Source organism: Hibiscus syriacus, unplaced genomic scaffold, assembly GCF_006381635.1.
Source record: "Hibiscus syriacus cultivar Baekdansim isolate YM2019G1 unplaced genomic scaffold, ASM638163v2 tig00111542_pilon, whole genome shotgun sequence".
Lineage (NCBI taxonomy): Eukaryota > Viridiplantae > Streptophyta > Magnoliopsida > Malvales > Malvaceae > Hibiscus > Hibiscus syriacus.
Genome location: NW_024063115.1, coordinates 969,353 through 991,943, shown reverse-complemented (window position 1 = coordinate 991,943; position 22,591 = coordinate 969,353). Strand labels below are relative to the sequence as shown.

Sequence of the window (22,591 nt, the reverse complement as noted above, 5' to 3'; positions counted from 1 at the left end):
AAATACAGAAAGTGAGAGGGGTTTGAGTGTATCTTGGCCTTCTGTTTAGAAGGATAAGAGAGAGGGAAGTCTAAAGGGTGTTTTTGGGGTGGTTTCCCATGTCGTCGCCGACTGCGGCGGCTGTGGGCTCTTGAAAGCTTCCTCACGGTGGAGGAGAGAAGAGAGAAATGAGAGAGTTTCAGTTTCTCTCTTTCTCTCTGTTTGCTGAAGAAGAAGAGAAATGAGGGAAGATGAGAGATAAGCTTGGTTTTGGGGTTTTATTCACCGAATAAAACGGTGTCGTTTTGCCCCCATCTCTCCGTGTTTTCAAGTTTTGGCTAATATCGTTTTAGGCCCTTCAATGTTTGTAATACATGTGCTTTGGTCACTGAATAAAAGTGTAAAATTTCCTTTTCAGGATGCTTATTTATGTTATGTTTCAATTTCGTCCTGTTAGCCTTTAAATACTTGTATGTATTTATTTAAGCTGGGGTCATTGCACTTTAAATTACTTGTACTTAAGCCTTGTATGTTTCTGTTATTATATTTTAGTCACTGATTTCATAAGTTGTGAAATTTCCTTTGATGTTTGAAGTTGGCCATGACATTTATAAATCCTTCATTTTAGTCCCTGATTTAATATTTTTGTATATTTTCCTTGGTGTTCGAATTTGGACATTAAATTTATAAATATTTTATTTTAGTCAATGTTTGATGTTTGGTTTAATTACTTTGTGGTCTTTTATGTTTATGTTTATTTTATTTTACTGTTATTTTTGGACTATTTTCATTTTGTACTTGTATTATTTGACATTTGCAATTTGGGTTTAGGTTTATTTGTAATTAATTTATAGTCCTTTAAGTTTTTGATTTTTCTATTTTTGACCCTTTAGCTTCTATTTTTATCATTTTAGTCCCTCATATTATTCATGGTTTATTTATACTTTTAGTACCTTCATTGTTTAATGTGTGATTATTACTGTGATCATTGTCAATATTATTGTATCACTTAAGTTAGTATTAATTATTTTGATCCTTTTAATAAGCAAATATGTTTAGTTTCTTTGTTGATACTATAGTCTCCATTGATTCCATGATTTTATTTTGGTCCTTTATAGCATACTATATTGTATAGGCATATTCCATTGTACCACGTTTATCAAGTATTTTATATTAATTACGTATCAAATATGTATGTATATATAAGTCAAATAAATATGTCAATTACATTTGCGCCTTATTATTTGTGTATATATATTATTATATAGATGTATTATTATTATATATTTATATTTATATTTCTTTTCATTTCATTTCATATTTATTTTTATTTATTGTTTATTTTATTCTTTACTATATTACTATCTAAATATTCCAAGAACTCGTATTTGTAGAACGGGCATAGAAAGTATCATTTGATCGAAGTGGTACAATCTAATACGACGTTCAAACTAAATGTGAACTTGAAATAAAATCGATATTATTTTGCTAATTAATTCCTTTATTTTAAGTTAAACAATGTGATGCATATTACTATAGTTTAACTTATGCAAATGTTGATTATCAATTTTATATTAGATTCGTATTTTTTTACAATCTATCGATGAGTGAATATTCTTTTATTGATAAGAAATAGTCGAATTAGCTTTCCCAATGGAGGATTGCTAATTTCGATATTTCCTTTCAAGTTAAAGAATTTTTTTGTAATTTTATATTCGATTTGTAATTTTCACTATTTACGACAACGTGTAAGCGACACAGTACCAATTTTGGGCGCTGTGGGGTGTTAATCCTTCCCCACGCGTAACCGACTCCCGAATCCGTTTTAAATCTAATCTTTGGTTCCCAAATCCCATTGGCGCCAAAGGATCAAGAAAAAACAACTTTTACTTGTCCCTTCGGTACATTTGCATATAGACGAATGCCCTTTGGTATTTGTAACGCACCAACCACCTTCCAAAGATGCATGCTAAGTATATTTTTTGACTATGTGGATAAGGGCATCGAAGTCTTTATGGATGACTTCACGGTTTATGGTAACTCTTTTAATGAATGTCTTGATAAATTAACTAATGTGCTTAAAAGATGCTTAGAATATAACTTTGTTTTGAATTATGAAAAATGTCATTTTATGGTTGATAAAGGGTTAATTTTAGGTCATATTGTTTCATCAAAAGGGATTGTGGCTCATAAAGTTAAAACAGATGTTATACGCTCACTTCCTTACCCCACAACTGTGAGGAAAATTCGTTCTTTTCTTGGCCATGCAGGATTTTACCGCAGGTTTATTAAGGACTTTTCGAATATAGCACAACCTTTATGCAATCTAATTCAAAAGGATCAAGACTTTGACTTTAATTCAAAATGCAAAGAGTCTTTCGATTCATTAAAGGAAAAGTTTATTTAAACTCCAATTGTTCAGCCGCCAGATTGGAATCATCCCTTTGAACTTATGTGTGACGCATCAGACACTAGCGTTGGAGTAGTTCTCAACCAAAAAATAGGGAAAGAGCCACATGTCATAGCCTACGCGTCCCGAACTTTGGAATCAACTCAGAAAAATTATTTGAAAACGGAAAAAGAACTTTTTGCTATAATTTTTGCTTTAGAAAAATTTAGATCCTATTTGCTTGGTACTAAAATTACTGTTTTTTCTGATCATGCAGCTATAAGGTATTTGATGAGCAAAAATGAAGCAAAATCAAGGCTTATCTGGTGGATTCTGCTTTTACAGGAATTTAACTTGGAAATTAAAGACAAAAAGGGATGCAAAAATCTGGTAGCATATCACTTGAGTCGAATTCCCCTTTCCACATCCGAACCACCACTTAGAGAAGAATTTCTTGAAGAAAAAACTGATGGTGGCGCAAAATATAACTCCATGGTTTGCAGACATGGTTAATTATTTGGCCACATGTAAGTTACCATTAGATTTGACGAGATCTGAAATCAATCGAATTAAGCGAGAATCTCGATACTATATTTGGGACGATCCTTATCTATGGAAGCACTGCTCGGATCAGGTAATTCAACGATGTATTGCCTAAAGTGAGGTAAACTCAATTTTACAATTTTGTCATTCTTACTCTTGTGGTGGTTATTTTGGGCCAAAACGTACAGCTCATAAAATTCTTGAATGTGGTTTCTATTGGCCTAACATCTTTCGGGATTCTTATCTATTTTGTAAAACTTGTGAAAGATGTCAACGTACAGGTAATTTAAGCCGTAGGAATGAAATGCCGCTTAATTCTATACAAGTTTGTGAAATTTTTTATGTTTGGGGAATCGACTATATGTGTCCTTTTACTTCGTCATTTGGAAATACTTATATTATTTTAGCTGTGGATTATGTTTCTAAATGGGTGGAAGCTAAAGCCACTCGGAATAATGATGCTAAAACTACAGTTAATTTTTTGAAAAATATTTTTCCAGGTTTGGCACGCCACAGGCTATAATAAGCGATAGAGGAACACATTTCATCAACCGAGTAATCGAGTCGCTAATGAAGAAATTTGGAGTAACTCAAAGAATTGCTACCGCTTACCATCCACAAACAAATGGACAGGCAGAAGTATCAAATCGAGAAATTAAAACAATTCTTGAGAAAATTGTTAAAACCGGACCGAAAGGATTGGAGTTTAAAATTAACTGATGCACTTTGGGCATATCGAACTGCTTATAAAGGTCCCATTGGGATGTCACCATACCGGCTTGTTTTCGGTAAACCATGTCATTTATCGATCGAGTTAGAACATCGGGCTTATTGGGTCGTTAAACAATGTAACATGGACATAGATGCAATTGGTGAAGCTCGGAAATTACACATTCAAAAACTTGAGGAAATCCAAAGAAATGCCTATGATAATGCTCGGATATTTAAAGAAAAAACAAAAGAATTTCACGATAGTAGAATTTCTTTTAAAACTTTTTTTGTCGATCAAAAGGTTTTATTATTTAACTCTAAATTTACACTTTTTGCAAACAAACTCAAATCAAAATGGCTCGGACCGTTTACAGTTACTCAAGTATTTCCTCACGGTGCTATCGAAATTGAAGATAACTTAGGAGTACGATTTAAAGTTAATGGTCAAAGATTGAAGCCATATTATGAAAATGCTCCGATTGGTCTAATCGAAGAAATCAATTTAGAGGAACCCACGCTTTGAAAAATCATGTCGTCGAGCTAACGACGTTAAACAAAAGCGCTTGATAGGAGGCAACCCATTTCGTTATATTTTTGTTTTTATTTTTTTAGCGAACTTTATTTCATTCTATTTATTTTATTTGGATTAATTTTATTTTGATTAATTTTATTTTTTCTGAACAGATCTGAATTCCGATCGAATATTTAACGAAAAAAAAAACAGTGCAGAAAAACTGACTTGGTTCGAACTGTGCAGAAAAATTCGAACATAACAGTGCATCATCGGACAATCTACTCTACAACAGCTCGTCTCGACGTGGCCGTGATCGCCACTAGATTGGGGAGTATTCTTTTTTTTCCTCTCTTTGTTTTTAAATTTGATATACGTTTTGGGACAAAACGGAATAAGTGAGGGGGAAGGATAAATATGTGTCAAATTTTTCTTGACTTGTTTAATTGTTTGAAATTGAGTTATTCTGATGTTGATATATTGTAATCGTTGGTTGCTAGTCTTGAATTTCGCTTTATACTCTTGCTTCCTTTTGGATTATGACCATGTTTTTTATCGAATTTAATTTGCATGATTGGTGATTGATATAGCTAGTGAATTTTTTGTTGAGTATTGATATTTCATGCTTTTGTCAATAGAGATGAACTTGACTTAATGCATATAAACTTTTCTTGTGAGATTTGAGCCTAACGAGCATACATTTTCTTTCGTGCTCATTGTTTAACTTATGTGTGCCGAACTAATTATGATATTCTAGAACTTGTAATCACAATGCATATCGAGACTACATGTTGAACGTAATGTTTTAATGTGATAGGGGCACCTAGGGTAAACCCACTTTCCCCAAAAAAACCTACCCATCTATATATCCACTAGTGAACCACATTTGAGCCTATTTCCCTTTCTTTATTTTTACACCTCATAATTAAACCCGAAGCTTTTTTTCCTCTCTTTTCACACCCTTACCGAGACTTGAGATCTTGTATCATTATTGTTCCAGAAAAAAAAATTCAATGTTTAAAAAAAACAAGTTGTTCACTATATCGAACAGCAAAAAAAGACCCTTTGTTCGGAAAAAAAAGGGAAGGAAAAATCGATCGCTTCAATTGTCTTTCATCTATTCTTTTTCCTTGTTTTGTTCTTCATTGTGCTTCATGTTAATTCGTGGATTGTTCTTAATTATTTTGATCTCTTGTTTCGGTATTTTAAATCTTTCGACCTTTCCCTACCCTAACCTAAGCCCTGATACACCTTGTTTAAAGACCCCTTGATTATTGCATTATGTTCATTTTTCGTGGTGGAGACTTGATTAGATTCCAAGCCTATGGTAATATTTTGGTTAGTTTCGGTTTAAGCGGTTCCATTTACCCCAAACACTTTGAGCGGATATGTGTGAATCTTTGTGAGGTATTGAGTCATGTTTCGTTAAAGTTAGCAATTAATTGAAATATCTTGCCTACGTTAAATTTTATTGGTTATGTCTTTGCTTGATTGTAACTTGAATTCAGCAAATGTCATGGACTTAATTTGATTGGAAGTTTGAGGAATAAATTGAAAATTGAAGATGACAACTTATGATTTTGATATGTTAATTGAAGAACGCTTGAGGACAAACATTGAATAAGTGAGGGGGAATTTGATAAGTGTTTAATTTAGTTAATATTTTACTTTTAAATTACTCTTTAATCATTGATTTTTGTGGCTTATTTGTTCATTTTAATTCATTTTCTGTACATGACGTAAGATTATGGAAATTGCACAAAAAGGACACAATTCTGCAGATATTTTATTTTCGGAATCAAAGCTGGCTGGAATTCGGATTTGGATTAAACTCAAATTTAGGATAATATTTTAAAAATTATATTTTATCTTTGTATTTTAGTTTAAATAGGTTTTTAGTATTTTAATTAAGTTTTAGGATATTATTTTTATATTTTATCTTTATCTTTGTATTTTAGTTTAAATAGGTTTTAGTATTTTAATTAGGATTTAGAATATTATATTATTTTTTAGGTATTTTAGTTTAAATAGTTTTAAGTGTTTTAATTAGGATTTAAGATGTTTTAGCTTGTTTTTAGGATTTTGAAAGCTATAAATACCCTCTAAGGGTGAGCCTAGAAATATATTTCTCTCATTTGAGAATAAAATCTTCTTTTTCTCTCTAGCTTTATCTCTATTTTTCACATACTTTTCTATTATGCTAAGTATGACTTTGGTTATGTTTAGCTAATTTTCTTTCAAGCCGAAGACTAAAGTGAAGGCTCAATTCCAAACGTCAGAATTGTAAGGTACTTAAATCGCTTCAGATTTTCTCTATGTTTTCTGAAGCATACTTTTCAAATCAAAACTATTTCGACATTGGTCCGGATATTGTTATGGTTAATGTTTGAAGAAGGATTTGCTTATTGAAGCATATTCAATTTCCCGAGAACACACTTAGCAAAAATTGTTTGCTAAGAGGAAATTGAGATCGGAATCAGTTGTTGTTGAAACGACACAATCCGAGTTGGCAGCGAAGAATTGTTCTTGTAAGCTTATGTGAATCTTGAAGTAAAAATTTATTTCAATGATCCGAGGAATTTGAGGCGAAGCTGAAGTCTGAGGCTGCTTTCACAATAAGTTTCTCTTTATCTTAATCTCTTTAATTTGTTTATTTAATTATTTTTTTCTTTTATTTAATTCTTATTTTTTATTTTAACCACAACTTTTTAAAAAATCCCCTTTTATATTTATTACTATTAATATTTATTATTATATTATTTTTCTTTTTTATTTATTTTATTTTAATATATCTTTTCAACTTCATCCGGAATTCTATCTTTTTCTAAAATCAAGAAAGAGTTTTATTAAATCGGAAACACCACAGTCCCTGTGGATCGACCCTGCTTCTTTATACTACATTTTCATTTTTATTTATTAAGAAGCCAGGAATTATTTTGATAGCAAAACGACGGTTATCAAATTGGCGCCATTACCGGGGACTAACGGCAAGTACTGATTTATTTTTCTAGTTTTTGATTTATGACCAGAAGTAACCCAGGTGAATTAGTAGATCTAGATCCAGAGATCGAAGCACGAGCACGAAGAATCCACGCACAAACGCTTCGAGAAAAGAGAAAAAAACAAAAAGAACAAGAGCAAAGTTCAAAAGCAGAATCAATTCCAGAGACAGACTTTGAAGCAGACGCATACAACATCCCGATGGCAGAAGAAGAACAAACGATCCGAGAGCTAGCCACAGCTCCTATCACTCAGACGCCATTATGAATTAATTTTCCTAGTGGCGGGACTCCGTTTCAATTTAGAGAATGTAAAATTATAAAATTCTAGTAGTAAATTTTTTTAATAAAAAGTATATAATAATTGAATAATTTTAGATAAAATGTATGTATTATATCTAAGAAAAAAGCAACAAGCTGCAACAAGTAGAAGATCATTAAATAAAAACCCGACGCTCAAATCAGTTTAAACCCCAATCTGTACACAAATTTCTATACACATTTTCAATAAACCTAATCCTATGAAGCTTGGAAACAGTCTCCTTGATGGTACTCGGACCTTGGCAATCCACCTCCTATTTCTTTCCTCCCAAAGACAGTAAATGGGAGCATTCTTAAACAAGACAATAGCAAACAACTTACCCTTAAGGTGAGAGATCGCCCAATTCAACACAAAATCCCAAACGAAAGCCAAACACTCCAACCTGCAGAGACGCATAACATGTTGGAAATCAAACTTAATTCTAAAAGTTTGAAAAGTCAAAAATTATGGCTATGGAAAAGTGAAGAATTTGAACAAGGCAAGCAAAGTAGAATAACCACGTGAAGGAAAGTTTGAGTCGGCAAGAAGAGTTTGAAAAGTAAAAAAAGACTGCAAGATAGGAAGAAAGTGGCAGCTTTTTGAAGTTTAAACTAGTCGGTTTAATTAGCTTATATATATATGTGTGATATATGAATAAACACAAGTGAGAAAAAAATGAAAGCTTAGAAAAGCCAATGAAAAATAGCTTAGAAAAGCTATTAAAGAGAGAGGGTGGAGCTTAGAAAAGCTTAGGAATATGAGGAAAAACTTAGAAAAGCTAGAATGAGAGATAGCTTAGCAAAGCTATTAGAGAATTGAGAAAAAGTTTAGCAAAGCTTAGAATACTGAGGTTGTGTTTGTAAACTAGCCGAAGCTAATGTTATAGTATTGCAGTATTATAATATTAAGATAGTGTTCTTGTAACGTATTTTGTTTCGTATCAATAAAAGTTTGAGTTATATAATTTACCGAGTGCCCACCTACGCTTTCAACGAGTGGCCTCAGAGCTTGGTTCAAGTTTAACGTGGTGGAGAAGATGGCCAATATGATTCAACCACAAATTCCGAGATTGACAAAGACGAATTATGGCAATTTGAGCATTCAAATTAAGGTGTTACTAGGCTCCCAAGATTGTTGGGATATTATCGAGGATGGTTACACCGAGCCTGAAAATGCAACAGCAGAAGCAGTCCTGGCCATTGAAGGTGTCGAAAAAGCAAAGAAGAATACATAGCCGCAGCAGTGTGCACTTGCCAGGAAATGAAGAATCGATTAAAGATGACAAGTGGAGAAAAACTCGGAATGAAAAATCAAGTTTGAGGGGAGGGTTGGAAATCAAACTTAATTCTAAAATTTTGAAAAGTCAAAAATTATGGCTATGGAAAAGTGAAGAATTTGAACAAGGCAAGCAAAGTAGAATAACCACGTGAAGGAAAGTTTGAGTCGGCAAGAAGAGTTTGAAAAGTAAAAAAAGGCTGCAAGATAGGAAGAAAGTGGCAGCTTCTTGAAGTTTAAACTAGTCGGTTTAATTAGGTTATATATATACACGTGTGATATATGAATGAACACAAGTGAGAAAAAAATGAAGGCTTAGAAAAGCCAATGAAAAATAGCTTAGCAAAGCTATTAAAGAGAGAGGGTGAAGCTTAGAAAAGCTAATGAAAAATAGTTTAACAAAGCTATTAAAGAGAGAGGGTGAAGCTTAGAAAAGCTTAGGAATATGAGGAAAAACTTAGAAAAGCTAGAATGAGATATAGCTTAGCAAAGCTATTAGAGAATTGAGAAAAATTTTAGCAAAGCTTAGAATACTGAGATTGTGTTTGTAAATTAGACACAGCTAATGTTGTAGTATTGCAGTATTGTAATATTAAGATAGTGTTCTTGTAACGTATTTTGTTTCGTATCAATTAAAAGTTCGTGTTATAAATTATCGTGAGTACATCTACGCTTCCAACATAACAAACTCCCGGACTTTGGCAGAGAACAATCAAAAAACAAATGGCATCTTCACTCCTCCCCAAACCGCAAATCATCCACCAACCCCATCTTATGTAGGCGATCCTTAGTCGACAATCTATTACGCATCGCCAGCCAAACAATCTTTAGAAATATGCAAAAGGAAGCAAACGAGTTTGTGCCAAAGAACATTATCCCTCGTTCTCCTAATTTCAAGCCAAAAGTCCCTTGCTCTCACCACATTAACAGCAGGAAGCTCTCTGATTTTCTTAAGGCTTCAACTCAAAGAATTCTTGATTTCAAAGGATCAAAAATCAAAATCCTTGATAATTTAACTTTTAGGATGCGATTATCTTCAATACTCTTTCCATACACTTCTTAGTATAAATTCACATGTAAATTACTCGATTAAAGTTTGTTGTCAACCAACTTGAAATTATAGTTTGATTATAAATTCAAATCCCAACAAATTATCCATGACTTTTTATAAGACATTAAATAAAAAACATTATAAAATTTTAGGGTAAAGTACGCAAATGATCCCCCGATTATCAAGTCCATCGACTATTAAAAGTTACAAAATGATCTTCTGACTATATAGTGTTATTTTGTTGAGTCCCTCGACTATTAAAAGTTACAAAATAGTCACCTGACTATTCATTCTATTCCAAACTCGTTCTTTTATGTTAAAAATTGATGAGCTGAACGTTAATATACTGACTCTGATATGATAAAATTTGATCATAGAATCCCAAACGACTATCGTATCCCAGACATCATGTTAACGTGTTGCTTAGACAACTGTCAATTTTTAACCAAAAAAACGAGTTCAGAACATTATAAATAGTCGAGTGACAATTTAATAAAGTAACTTTTTATAGTCAAATGACCATTTTATAACTTTTCATAATCGAAGAACTTAATAAAATAATACACTATAGATGAGAGACCATTTGTATAGTTTACCCAAATTTTTTACCGAACCGATCAATTAATCCGATTGCACTTCTCTACCACAAATGAAGCAAAATGCGAAACCTAATAAGACATATGTACCTAGGATTCGCATCATAAATTAAACGAAGTCAAACAAGGTTAAATTTAGTTAAAAATAATATATATAAATCTCCATTAACAAAGTAATAAGCCTAAGCATCATCGACTAGATGGGGACATTTCAAATTATGCCGTGTTCATGTTTTGGCCACCATTTTAAATGAACAAACATGTCTATTTACTCGTATATTCAAAGAAAAAGACACAAATACTATGGAGCACCCTTATTAGTTTAAAATATACAATAACTAAACGGTCATTTTAATTATTAATTTTTTAAAAATTATAAGATAATCATTAAATTTATCGAATCGATGATCACTGCAATAGCTATAAAAAATTTATAAGTAACTATTTTACAACAATTCAAATAAATTCTAATTATCAATTTATAAATAAATCTATTGATTATTTAATAACCAAAATTATCATTAAAATACAATTCCATCAAAAAAAATGCAAGTGGACATTGTCCTCACATTATATCATCAAGGCAAACAAAAGAAAACGTTGCTTCCGAAATTCTTGTGAATTTGTTCACTAATTTTCCTTAATTATTTACGTATATCCATACACATTTGAATAGAACTATGACATTATAAACGTATGAAGAAAGTACGTCCTATATTCATAATTATATTCTAGTATTCGATTTGGATTCCGACTCCACACTAGCAAATTTATATGGTAATAATGGAGGGTAAATGTTTACTTGAAATTTAAATTTATTTTTATTAGTTATTCATTTTATTGGTTAAAATTTTATATTATTAATATATATATATATATATATATTCACCTTAAAAATATTGACAAAAATGCATCAGAGGTCTCTGTACTTTTAAAAAAATCATCGTATTATTTTTCTCTCAAAGTGACCCTCCAACTCAGAAAATAAACCCAATGTGACCCTTTAACCAACGTTTTTCGGTGTTTGACCGTTATGCTAATGTGACAGTTTATGATGCTGATATGGTGATTCATAGTGCTAACATTACAATCCACAGAGGTTGATAATGTGACGGACAACATAGCAGACGAATTAAATTGGTAACTCAAACATAACATATAGACTATCACTTTAGTACCGTGAAACGTCACGTCAACACCGCGAATTATTACATCAGTATTATAACAGTAAAACAAGAAAAATCGTTGATTAAAATATCACTTTATGTTTGTTTTTGTTTTTGAATTGAAGAATCACATTAAAGAGAAAATAATACGAAATTTATATATTTTTTTCTAGAAAAATATAAAAACCTCTTATGCTTTTCGCTAAAAAATATTTATGGGTTCCTCATTTATACCCGATCCTACGTAGCCGGGGGACAAGGTAAAGCCAAAGAAGTAGTTTATGTCCCCATCCATACTACGTTGGGGATTGTGTATATAAACCTCGAAACGCTGCTCTACTCATTCCCCTTCTCTTCTCTTCTCTTCTCTTCTCTTCTCTTCTCTTCTCTTCAGCATAGGAATAAGAATGGAGAAGCAACCAAACACGGATCTTCGTTTTCCTCCCGGTTTTAGGTTTCATCCATCGGATGAAGAACTCATCATTCATTACTTGCAAAACAAAGTGGCTTCACGTCCACTCCCTGCTTCCGTAATTGCAGAAATAGATCTCTATAAATATAACCCATGGGAGCTACCAAGTCAGTCATCATTTCTCATTAATCCTATATATATATATATATATATATATATATATATATATATATATATATATATATATATATATATTCCGTACAACAATCTGGGTTTTTTTTTTTTTTTTGCAGTGAGAGCTTTGTTCGGAGAGAATGAGTGGTTTTTCTTCAGTCCTCGAGACAGGAAGTATCCCAACGGAGAAAGACCGAACCGAGCGGTGTCAAGACGGAGTGGACCATGAACGAGTATAGATTGTTGGATACAATGGTTAAGCCCCCCAGATTCAGAGGCTCCATGAGAGTAAGTCCATCAAATCATGGATAAATATATAGTCTGCTCAGGCAATTCTTAGTTCGGTTATAAATATCACTTTTGTTCATTCCAAAAAAATACTATAATTTAATCACTTAATTAAAATAGGGTAAAGTGCACAAATAGTCCCCTGACTATAAGATATTGTTTTATTGAGTTCCTTGACTATTCATCATGTTCCAAACTCATCCTTTTTCATTAAAAATAGACAATATTCTGAGCTGAACATTAATCTGTTAATTTTGATATGATAAAATATGATCCCAGAGTCTCAAACGACTATCATTTCACAGTCATCATGTTAACGTTCAGCTTAAACAAACGTCATTTTTTAACGAAAAATGACGAATTAAAAAAATAATGAATAGTCAGTGGTCATTTTATAACTTTTAATAGTCAAGGGACTCAACAAAGTAACACTCTATAATCAAAATACTATTTTGTAACTTTTGGTAGTCGAGTGACTTAATAAAATAATATCTTATAATCATGAGACCATTTGTATACTTTACCCATTAAAATATTGTTCTAAATAAGTTTCAAAATTTATATATTTTTATCAATTTGGTCTTAATTCTAAATAATTTAATAAATTTAATACTTATTGTTCTTCTCCTAAATGACTTGTTCTTCTATATATATATATATATATATATATATATATATATATATATATATATATATATTTGATGAAAATAAAATAGTACATAAAACCAGTATTTCAAAATATATATAAGCACGTATCACCAAAATATATATAAGTATTTTTTTATATAATAGCTTAACAATAACTTATTGTCGCTTATGACGAAATACAATTATCCCAACTGTTGCAGACTTAGTTTGTCGATATTTAAAAAATGATTAAATTGATAAAAAAATTTAAGAGTTATGTATATTAAATTATATCTAATTAAGATCAAATTGAGATGATATATAAATTTTGAGATCTCAAACTATTATTATACCAAATCATATTAAATACTACTTGTTTCAATTTTAATAATGAAATGAAATTTTATAGCAATATTTTATTAACTTTTAGGGGGGACAATAAATAACCCGTTTGTAACCAAATTAATGATCGAGACTTTAATCAATAAAATCGAGACACCTAGGTTATATTTTACCCTAAAATTATCAACATAACCAGTTATCACACGCTTATTTCATGTAAGCTAATCTTGCAAAGGCTCACCCACTCACTCAAGGTCTTGTTTCCGCAGCTGGATGATTGGGTGCTGTGTCGGGTTCGGAGAAAAAGTAACATATCGAAGAACACATCCAAAGTCCAAGATGGCACCGACACAAAGTTTACGAGGTCTATGCAACCGGAATTCGCACACGATGGTGGCGACATGATGTCAGATTGTCTGAACCAAGATTGCCAAGTACTGGCCTTGATACTTTCCGGACAAGGTTTACCTCCTATCGAGGCGAACCCGACGGCCACATTCCAGGGCAGCAACAACTTCATCTCATTTGGCAAAGAAGACTACGAGAAAAGGAATGAGAATTTCCCACCAATCAAAATGTTTCCCAGAAATTATATCAACTTCCAAGACCCGACGGATTCCGTTATCGAATTCCATGACCATAATAGTATCCGGCCTTCCCACATATATGCATGAACACTTGTAGAGAAAAAAGGCCTTGATTTTCATAATCGGGAACCTCAAATTTCAGATTATGTACAGAGATATTTAGATAAAGGGCAACGGAATTAGTTGCCGGTGCTGTGCAAATCTAATCGGTAGTTTATGTACTATGTATTGTACTTGTGATCAAGCATGCTGAGTAGTGAATATTTGAGTTCATTTTCTCCAATAACATGTCCTATTAGCAAATCACTTTATTGGCAATTCTGGAGGAGTAAATTATGCATAAACTTTTGTTTACTTTATAAATCTTATCATTTTAATAAAATTTAATAATTAATTCTACCTATTAATTTTTGTGAAAATAACTCATCTTATTAATTTATTAACTAACCTTATTAATGGATTAATTACACCAAAACTCTTAGCTATGACTAATTTTCAAATTCAAAAAATCTTTTAATCAAATCCTTAGATGTATCAATTATTCCGTTGAGCTAAATGGAAAGGATAAGCTAATTGAAAGGATATTTTGAGTAAACAATTAAAACATTCTGAACTTTGAAATTTTGGGAGTAATTTAGAATTCGGCTAATAACTAGGTCCCCTAGTGTAATTTATCCTTAATAGCCGTGTACGGCGCTTCTTCGAAACTACAACCACCGTTAAGATGTCCCTCACCGATTAAATCTAGCAACACGATGGGAGGACCAAAGAAGTTCAAAGAAGCAGCATATTCATTTTATCGAAATACTAACAAGAACCGCAATTTAAAAGTTCACAGATTCAAAAGACTAAATGATTACGAGCTTGCCATCACCATTTACAGAGCTAAATCCAAAACAAACAAACAAAACAGACAACAACAAAAAACAAGAGAAAAGGGAAGGAACCGATCAGAGATCCAAAAAAAGTGGATCGGGTTCGAATAGGAACTCACGGTCAAGCTCCGGCTTTGGCGCGATACAGCTTGCCGAAGACGTGGAGAGCCGTGACGAAGCCTATAAAGCACAGGCTCATGACGAGCACGACGGTAGGAGAGATCTTCAAGCCTGGAGCATCATCGGTGTAAAATCGGAGCATGTTGCTTCCGGAACCGGATCCAACTGATCCCGAGGCGGAAGTAGAGGAGGAGTCTCCGACAAGCCTGCGGCGACGCATACCGGCTGCGGCGGCAGCGGAGCCGCGAGGAGCCATGGTGCCCGGACGAGATGTGGAGGAGGAAGTGGAGGACTGCGACTGCGAGAAACCTCTTGCCATCGTTTGATACTTTGAGAACAGCTGATTATTTTTTTTCTTCTCTTGTAGAATTTTGCTAGGTAGGAGATAAAGAGCCAAAAGAGAATAGAACTTATGCGGAGAAAGAATAGAGCCAAATGGAGGATGAGCTAATTGCAGAGGGTAAAAGCGTAATAAGACTAATGATCAGGGTTGTTTTACAGGTTGCTCGGGAAGCATCGAGCATTAAGCCGAATAGAACTTAGCCTATATATATATATATATATATTAGGGTAAACTACAAAAATAGTCATATATATATATATATATATATATATTAGGGTAAACTATAAAAATAGTCCTCTAATTTTAGGGAGATTATATTTTTATCACCTAACTTTTGAAACATGCACAAATCATCAAACTTTTAGTTCATTTTCATTTCTACCGTTACTTCAGTTAATTTTTGTTGTGGAAATTAACCCTCCGTTAACCCTTTTTGCTGATGTGGCAGTCAACCCTTCTTTTTTTTCTTCACAAGATAAATAACAGCATACAAATTTAACAAAATAGAATCATAACCAATCGATTTTCAAAAACTTTTAGTTACAATCAAATTACAGAGATCGGAATAGGAACGTGAACAGAAGATGGCTTAAAACCACAAACTCCATAACTCTCGTCTTTCTCTGTCTTTTGCAATTTTCTCAGGAAACAAACGGAAGAATTGAAGCAAACAAGGGCCCTTGGACCCCAAATGCTGCTCATTGGAAACTCTCATTACACATTTTTCACAAATTGAAGGAAATAATACATCAGATTGAAGGAAATTTCAGAACTCACATAAAACAAAACAAAACAAAAGGCTAATATAGAGAACCATAAGCAGAGAAAAAAAGTAGATGGGTACAACTGATCTATTGAATGATAAAACAGCCAAAAACTTTATATTTCGGTAATTACTTCATAGCCCAAAAAAAGAGGAAGAGGTTAAGGGAGACAATATTATGAAAGAAGAAGAAAAAGACTCACCAAATTTCATAGTTAAACATTGAGCAGACAATGCGTGAAATGAAGAAATGTGAGATGCAAGATCGCTGGAGAGTCTAAAGCTTGCATTATGTGAGACTATGATCACTCCAACCATTGAGCATAAAAAGAAAAACAAAATCATAATGTGGAGCATCTTGAAGCTTTCCTTCCACCATAATTCATTTTTCAATCTCTTGGGAAAAAAAAACCCCAAAGACAGAGATGAAATGAAATGGGTATATTATATTTTGCAACAAGTGGATGTAAATTTGGAGGGGGGGAAAACAGAAAATGTTACAGAGAAACAAAATGAAGAAAAACAAATAAAAGAATGAAATTGGAGCAAATAAGATAGAAGATGACAAGAAATATGGGATGTCCGGTGTGCATCATTTCCACGGCGCAACGAGCAAGGCCGAAGGTCACGGTCCAGATTGACCCACGACAGGCCCAGTTCAAGAGTTCAAAGACCTTGGAGATCACGAATTCGGCCGGCTTGGAGAGTCCGGTGGGATGTCCGGAGGTCGACGCCGGAGAAGGGCGGGCGTATGTGATTGGTGGCGGAGGGGGAAAGAGAAGGGGCAGTGGTGTGAATAGAAAGTGCACGTTGTTCGGAGAGGAGTTGCGGGAGGCGATTGACGGCGTCTAGGGACGGTTTTTTTTAAAAAAAATTAGGTTTGAGTCGGGTCGGATTCGGATTTAAGATGAAAATATACTTGACCCGACTCGAAAAATAATAATTGTACCTTATATATTTAGGAATAATTACAATAGTACCCTATATATATTATTTTTTCAATTAAATCATTATTTTTATTGAATAAAAATATTTTTTTTATTATTTCGGTCGGGTCGACTTCAGATTTTATTTCAAAATTTCAGGTCGGATCGGATTTCGAGTGGAGAAGTTATTGTTCTCAGGTCGAGTCGGATGGACTAAAAATCTGATCCGACCCATGCCCATCCCCAGGTGAAGGAGGCGATTAGCGGCGGTTCGGGTGATTAAATGGATTTTAAAACCCATTTAACATTTCCCAATTGTAATCTGACGTCGTTTGAGAATTTTATTTTTTATAGCTGAAAACGGGATACTAACGTGCCACATCATTCTCTGCTAACGGAAATAACGAGCAGTAACGGCAGGGATTGTATTACAAACGAACTAAAAGTTTGATGATTGTATTGTAAGTTTTAAAAGTTGGATGATCAAAATGTAAGCGTCCTAAAAGTTCAGGGACTATTTTATAATTTACCCTATATATATTATTAAGTTAAGATGGTTATAAAGTAATATATATTCTAAATATTTTCAATTATTTTATAATGATTGAATTTAAGATAACAATTCATTTAACCGATAAAGTAATTTCATTTGTTTAGCATATATATATATATATATATATATATTAGAAAAATAAAAAAATTTAAATAAGTGATATTATTTCAATACTTAATCTATTGAACATAAAAATATTTGATTATCTTTCACTTTAATTATTATTGTATTATTTTTTAGGAAATATATTCTAACTTTCGGTTGAATTGTGACTGATAATTGCTATTTTGGTGTATTGTGCATAATTATAATTTCTTTCAAAAATAACAATTTAATTTGTTATAATATTAATATAAATAATTAATTACATTAAGCTGCAAAGCCTGTTGAATAAGCTCTCAAAGTTAGAGCTCGTCAGTCTTTCCGACTTTCACCTCAATATCTATGTTTATCTGCTGTTTCTCTCTGAACTTTCTCAAATCACTATTTGAAAATCTGTGAGATTGTTATTTTCATAATGTAGTTTTAGTTAAAGGAAAAAAGTTTATGAAATGCAATCAAATAGTGATCCGAAGAGGCAGGTTCTGGTGCTAATGAACCTACAGTTAATGCTGGACCAGCAAAAGCAATAAAATGAACCAAAATAAAATAAAAAGGTGTTTCTCTATGAATTCGAGTGAATTTACAAACCCAACCAAAAAAGGCAAAATGGGTCGGATTCTTTTGTGTTCACTTCAGGATGGGTTATTTCTCCCCAATTCCAATTTAACTGTACAGTTTTAATCAAAATCAAAACGACCTTCTCATCTGTGTTTTAGCCCTAGGGTAAAACACCAGCTTGCCTGTAACGCCTACAACTAGAATTATAAGCTGAGCTTTCAACACTTGTAGGTATCAAGGCCACAAGCTCGGTCCTGATCTTGGTAAAGTTGTTAACACATTTCCCCTGGCTTCCCTTTTTTTCTTCTCCAATGGTGGTGTTTTCTTTCTTAAAAAAAAATTACTTTCAAGCTTCATCTTAAATGGCCATACGAGATCACCAGATTTATCCATAAATTTAAGCAAATGCAATTACTCGGTGTCTGAGCCAATAGAAAGATACAATCTCGGTCGAACCGACCTTTTTTGCCGAGGAAATGAGAAAGGGCTCTCTGATATTTGCCTACCTGACTTCCCATGTCTATTGTCGTACATACCAAGCAACAGAGAACCTGCAGAAGCAAATGCTTGAAACTTGATAAGAAAAGAGAGAGTAGAGGTAGGAAATGCTAAAGCAGTGAGTTATGAGGCATGTAAATGGCATCTACGAGTGTATATAATCTATTTTCTTGGCATAGATTAGAAAAATTTTAAACAAGAGCTTACAAAATATAGTTTTTTCGAAAGCAGCAAGTAAACTAACCAGTGTCCACAGCACACTCTTTGGAAGGTATCTGCTTCCTTGAATTCAATCCATTAGTTGTTGTTGAGTCCCCATGGCCGCCAGTTGCCCCACCTCCAAGCCTAAGTGAGATCCAGTCATCAGTACGGATGCCGTTCGATACATCAGCTTCATCTCTCACATCAGACTGTGCTGATGCACCTGGACATGTTGGAAGAAATATCTGAAGCGAGGGATCTTCTCCACCAAAGAAGGCATTTTCCACCAAGCCATCATGTATATTTGTATCAGTCTGACCAATGGAAGAACCAGGGACTAGGGGTGGAGATCCCATTGTTGTCTCGGGAGCCAATGTGTAACCATTCAATGTTGAAGGGAAATTGAGAGAATTACGCTGCAGATCAACTAAGGTGTCTGAGACATCCGTATCTGTACTAAATAGTTGAAACCCTGAGCCATCTTGATTTCCCGGAGGTAATGACCAAAGATGCATGTCAAATTCATCATTGGGAGTAAAAAGACCCAAATTACCAGCAGGCCCGAGAGATGGATCTTCTGAATATGGTTGAGAAATTTCAGGAGGTGCAACTGGAAAACTAAGTCCACCAGCGTCGTTTTGATAAGCATTTGGAGGAGATATCAATATTTCATTTTCTTCATCTGAATCACTAAGAACAATAACATCTGCATTTCCTGCTGGTGCAGATTGGTTTTGGTCAGCAAATTCATATCTTGGATCAATGTTCAGAGGCACAGAATCAAATTCAACTCCATTGCTTGTAAAGTCATAAGTTCCAGCAGCATCCTGATTTACACTGGGATCCTCACTATCCTTGCCACTTCCAGCAGCACTGCTACTCATTGGGATAAGTTTCTGCTCATGATGTTCAGGCCTTTCATGTAATCTACTAGCAGATGGGGTGATTACGTCTTCAGGGTTAACATGCCAGTACCCATTGTGATTCTTCCAGATTCCGAGTTTCAAACCTGCATGCCCTTCTGAACAACCTTCAAGTTTGATCTGCTTCAAAGTTTCAGCCTTTGACTTATCCTCCACACAGCCAGATTCACATAGGGCACCATCAGGAGAGTGCCACTGTGCAAGATCACCAAGTTCCCTACGTTCATTTTCACTTTTAGCCTTTGCACGCCAAGTACCATCAGGCTTGACCTCAATCTCTGTAATATCTTCTCCACAATTTCTCATCTGTACAACAGTTTGATCATCATTATCCCACTCATTGACATCATGAAGATAAATATAAACAGGAGGGTACACACCTTGGATGTGATGCGATTAAAATAAGGATCGATTATAACATTCTCCAATGAGTAGTTCTTCAGGCAAACTGGGCACTGCCACTGCAATCATACAAATGCTTGTCAAAAGCCTGAAAGAATTAGAAATGATAACAAACATGTTAATATTGTTGCTTGCCTTCCTAGAACGTTGGTTAAGCTCCACAAAAACTTCAAGATCAAAACAACCCATGTGAACACAGGGCTTAAACCTTCCAGCCACCTTCATTCTGGAGCCACTCATCTGTCACAGAAAAGCACAAAAAATGAATATCACAAACAACTAGGGCAACTGCAAAAGGAAAACACAGTAAAGTAGTCCATTCAAATCCATTGGCACTGAACATTTGTAGGGGAGGAAAGGTGGGAAAATCATCACTTCTTAAAATAACTTGGAATGAATTGCTTATTCTACAGATACAAGAGATTTAAAGCAAAAAAACATGATAATTGAGCAAAAGAATTGTTAAAAAAAGAATTTCAGATTAATTGGACCAGTAAAAAATAAACATAAACATATAAAACCAGTCAAAATATTTTTTGTGAATTTTATTATTATTACTAGTACTATTTTTTTTGTAAGTGATGAGATTTAGATTTATAACTAATCATATATTAAGACAAATACAAGATTTATCAACTAATAACTTATACTTGATATTTATTTAATATCAAAAGCATACATTCAATCTTAAATTGATTTTGTAATACGAACAATAAGTTCAACAGGTTAAGCCAGAGGTGTCACAATTTGACCTCCATTCCAGCTTTCACTCATTAATGAGCATGCATAAGCTCTTCGATATAGCATGCAGAACCTTTTTATAAATAAGTACATCTTAGTGACCATGCATTATAGCCTCGACCAACATTAGTACTACAAACCCAAATACACGCACAACAAAGCAAGATTCCTATGTTATTTGACAGTTTACAGCAACTATGCTGACAAGCAATACATCAAGAACCGGAACTAACAATTTTGCAAGCCACAATAACCATCCATCCTAGACATGCTTCACAAGATAAATTACATGTAATATCTCTAGCATAAATCGTGCAAATCTGCAAAAACATAGGCAAGAAATTGCTAGCATTTTATAAAACTATGCAACTCACAGGGCACCGTAGGTTGACTCCAAAAAAATCTGCAACAATTTCTAGGTCACTGTCGCTATCACCATTATCTGTTGCAGTTCCACTACCAACACAACGACGAACACGAGAAAGAGCGTCTTCCAGATGTTCACCATCATTCTCCTTGGGAATCATGTTGAGTATCTAGGCCAGTGATATAATAAGAGAGCAAATTTCAGTTGCATTCCCATGTACAGGTTCACAGTTTAAATTATAGTATTAAGATAATCCATGCAACTAAAAACAAAGGAGCTTAATATTGCTGTCAGAAGGTCAAAATCAATTCTCCCAAGCTAAAATCTAATGTTATCATAAAAGCATGTAAACTTCATTGCCAGACCATATTGATAATGTTAAGGTAGCCCTTTCCAAGACGATATTATTCAGAAAAAACGAGCCAGAATGAAACAAAGCTGGCCATGTTGATAATGTTAAGGTAGCCCTTTCCATGACAAAGTTTAGAACCAAACAATAAAATATGAATACCCAAAATTTGATCTTATATGTTTCCCCCTTATCTTCTTTATTTCTATATAAATTATCTACTATAATCTTTCAATCTTTTCCAGCTCCAGCCTCTTCCTTAATCTTTAAGACTACAGCCATGACAAAGCACCGTTCATCTTTTTCTCTCAGTTTCCTCCATTGACAGTGAACTGTTCTTGTCCATTATACAGTATCAAGATTTCCATTAGAGGAAAAAGGACAAAAATGCTTTGTTCAGGGCACTGATTTAATCCCAGTCTGATTTTACTTGGATCTCATACCCATTTCAATGTAATGCTGACACAGGCACCTCACCCAAAATGCAAGGAAAATAACTATTAGACGGTCAAATATCTAATTTGTAGTGATTTGGGTGAGAAGCATGAGATATATATTGAATGCAGTAGTATGAAAATAACATGGTCAATTATGACGGCACTAAATACATTAACATTCTATTTTGCTTTGCTAATAAACTAATCAACACTGCCAAAATCAATCAAAGAACTAGCAAGCATTGATAAAAACATTATATCCAAAGCTCTTTGGTTTGAAGGAGGATATATAAATTTTTACTACAAATATTCATCAGACATCAATCTTGTAGTTCCAGAGAATGAACAATCCAGATTTGAATTTTTTAAATACCTGTTGAACAGATCGTCGTTTAACGATTCTAACTCCAAAACAGAATACACGAGCATCGCATCCAGTCAAAGTTATCTTATTAATCCCATCTTTAGTACATGGAGTTATC

At 33.5% G+C, this 22,591-nt stretch overlaps 2 protein-coding genes and 1 pseudogene across 5 annotated transcripts in view; 1 reads left to right on the top strand and 2 right to left on the bottom strand.

Annotated features, from left to right (window-relative positions):
* Window positions 1-22,591, bottom strand: part of LOC120164751 (E3 SUMO-protein ligase SIZ1-like) — a 46,150-nt gene that overhangs the window by 6,000 nt on the left and 17,559 nt on the right. For 3 of the 4 annotated variants that reach the window (XR_005519763.1, XR_005519762.1, XR_005519761.1), the window contains exons 12-18: window positions 22,483-22,590; window positions 21,331-21,492; window positions 20,351-20,455; window positions 20,194-20,274; window positions 18,934-20,119; window positions 18,366-18,742; window positions 7,015-7,018 (exon numbers count right to left, since the gene is read on the bottom strand). Coding sequence is in view for 1 of the 4 variants with exons in the window: in XM_039174416.1 (XP_039030347.1) it covers window positions 18,603-18,742; window positions 18,934-20,119; window positions 20,194-20,274; window positions 20,351-20,455; window positions 21,331-21,492; window positions 22,483-22,590 (1,782 nt within the window). In the remaining 3 variants the exon portion in view is untranslated. Of the gene's footprint in view, window positions 1-7,014; window positions 7,019-18,160; window positions 18,743-18,933; window positions 20,120-20,193; window positions 20,275-20,350; window positions 20,456-21,330; window positions 21,493-22,482; window position 22,591 lie in introns of those variants that run through there. The other variant, XM_039174416.1, reaches the window with a different exon arrangement.
* LOC120164752 lies at window positions 11,929-14,038 on the top strand (annotated as a pseudogene).
* On the bottom strand, window positions 14,725-15,354 carry LOC120164753 (protein transport protein Sec61 subunit beta-like). Its single transcript, XM_039174418.1, has one exon. It carries the CDS (start codon window positions 15,263-15,265, stop codon window positions 14,948-14,950), a length of 318 nt encoding a protein of 105 aa, XP_039030349.1. The 5' UTR covers window positions 15,266-15,354; the 3' UTR covers window positions 14,725-14,947.

Bases quoted from the DNA above. Each gene is read 5' to 3' on its own strand.
- LOC120164753 (XM_039174418.1), bottom strand. From the start codon at position 15,265: ATGGCAAGAGGTTTCTCGCAGTCGCAGTCCTCCACTTCCTCCTCCACA.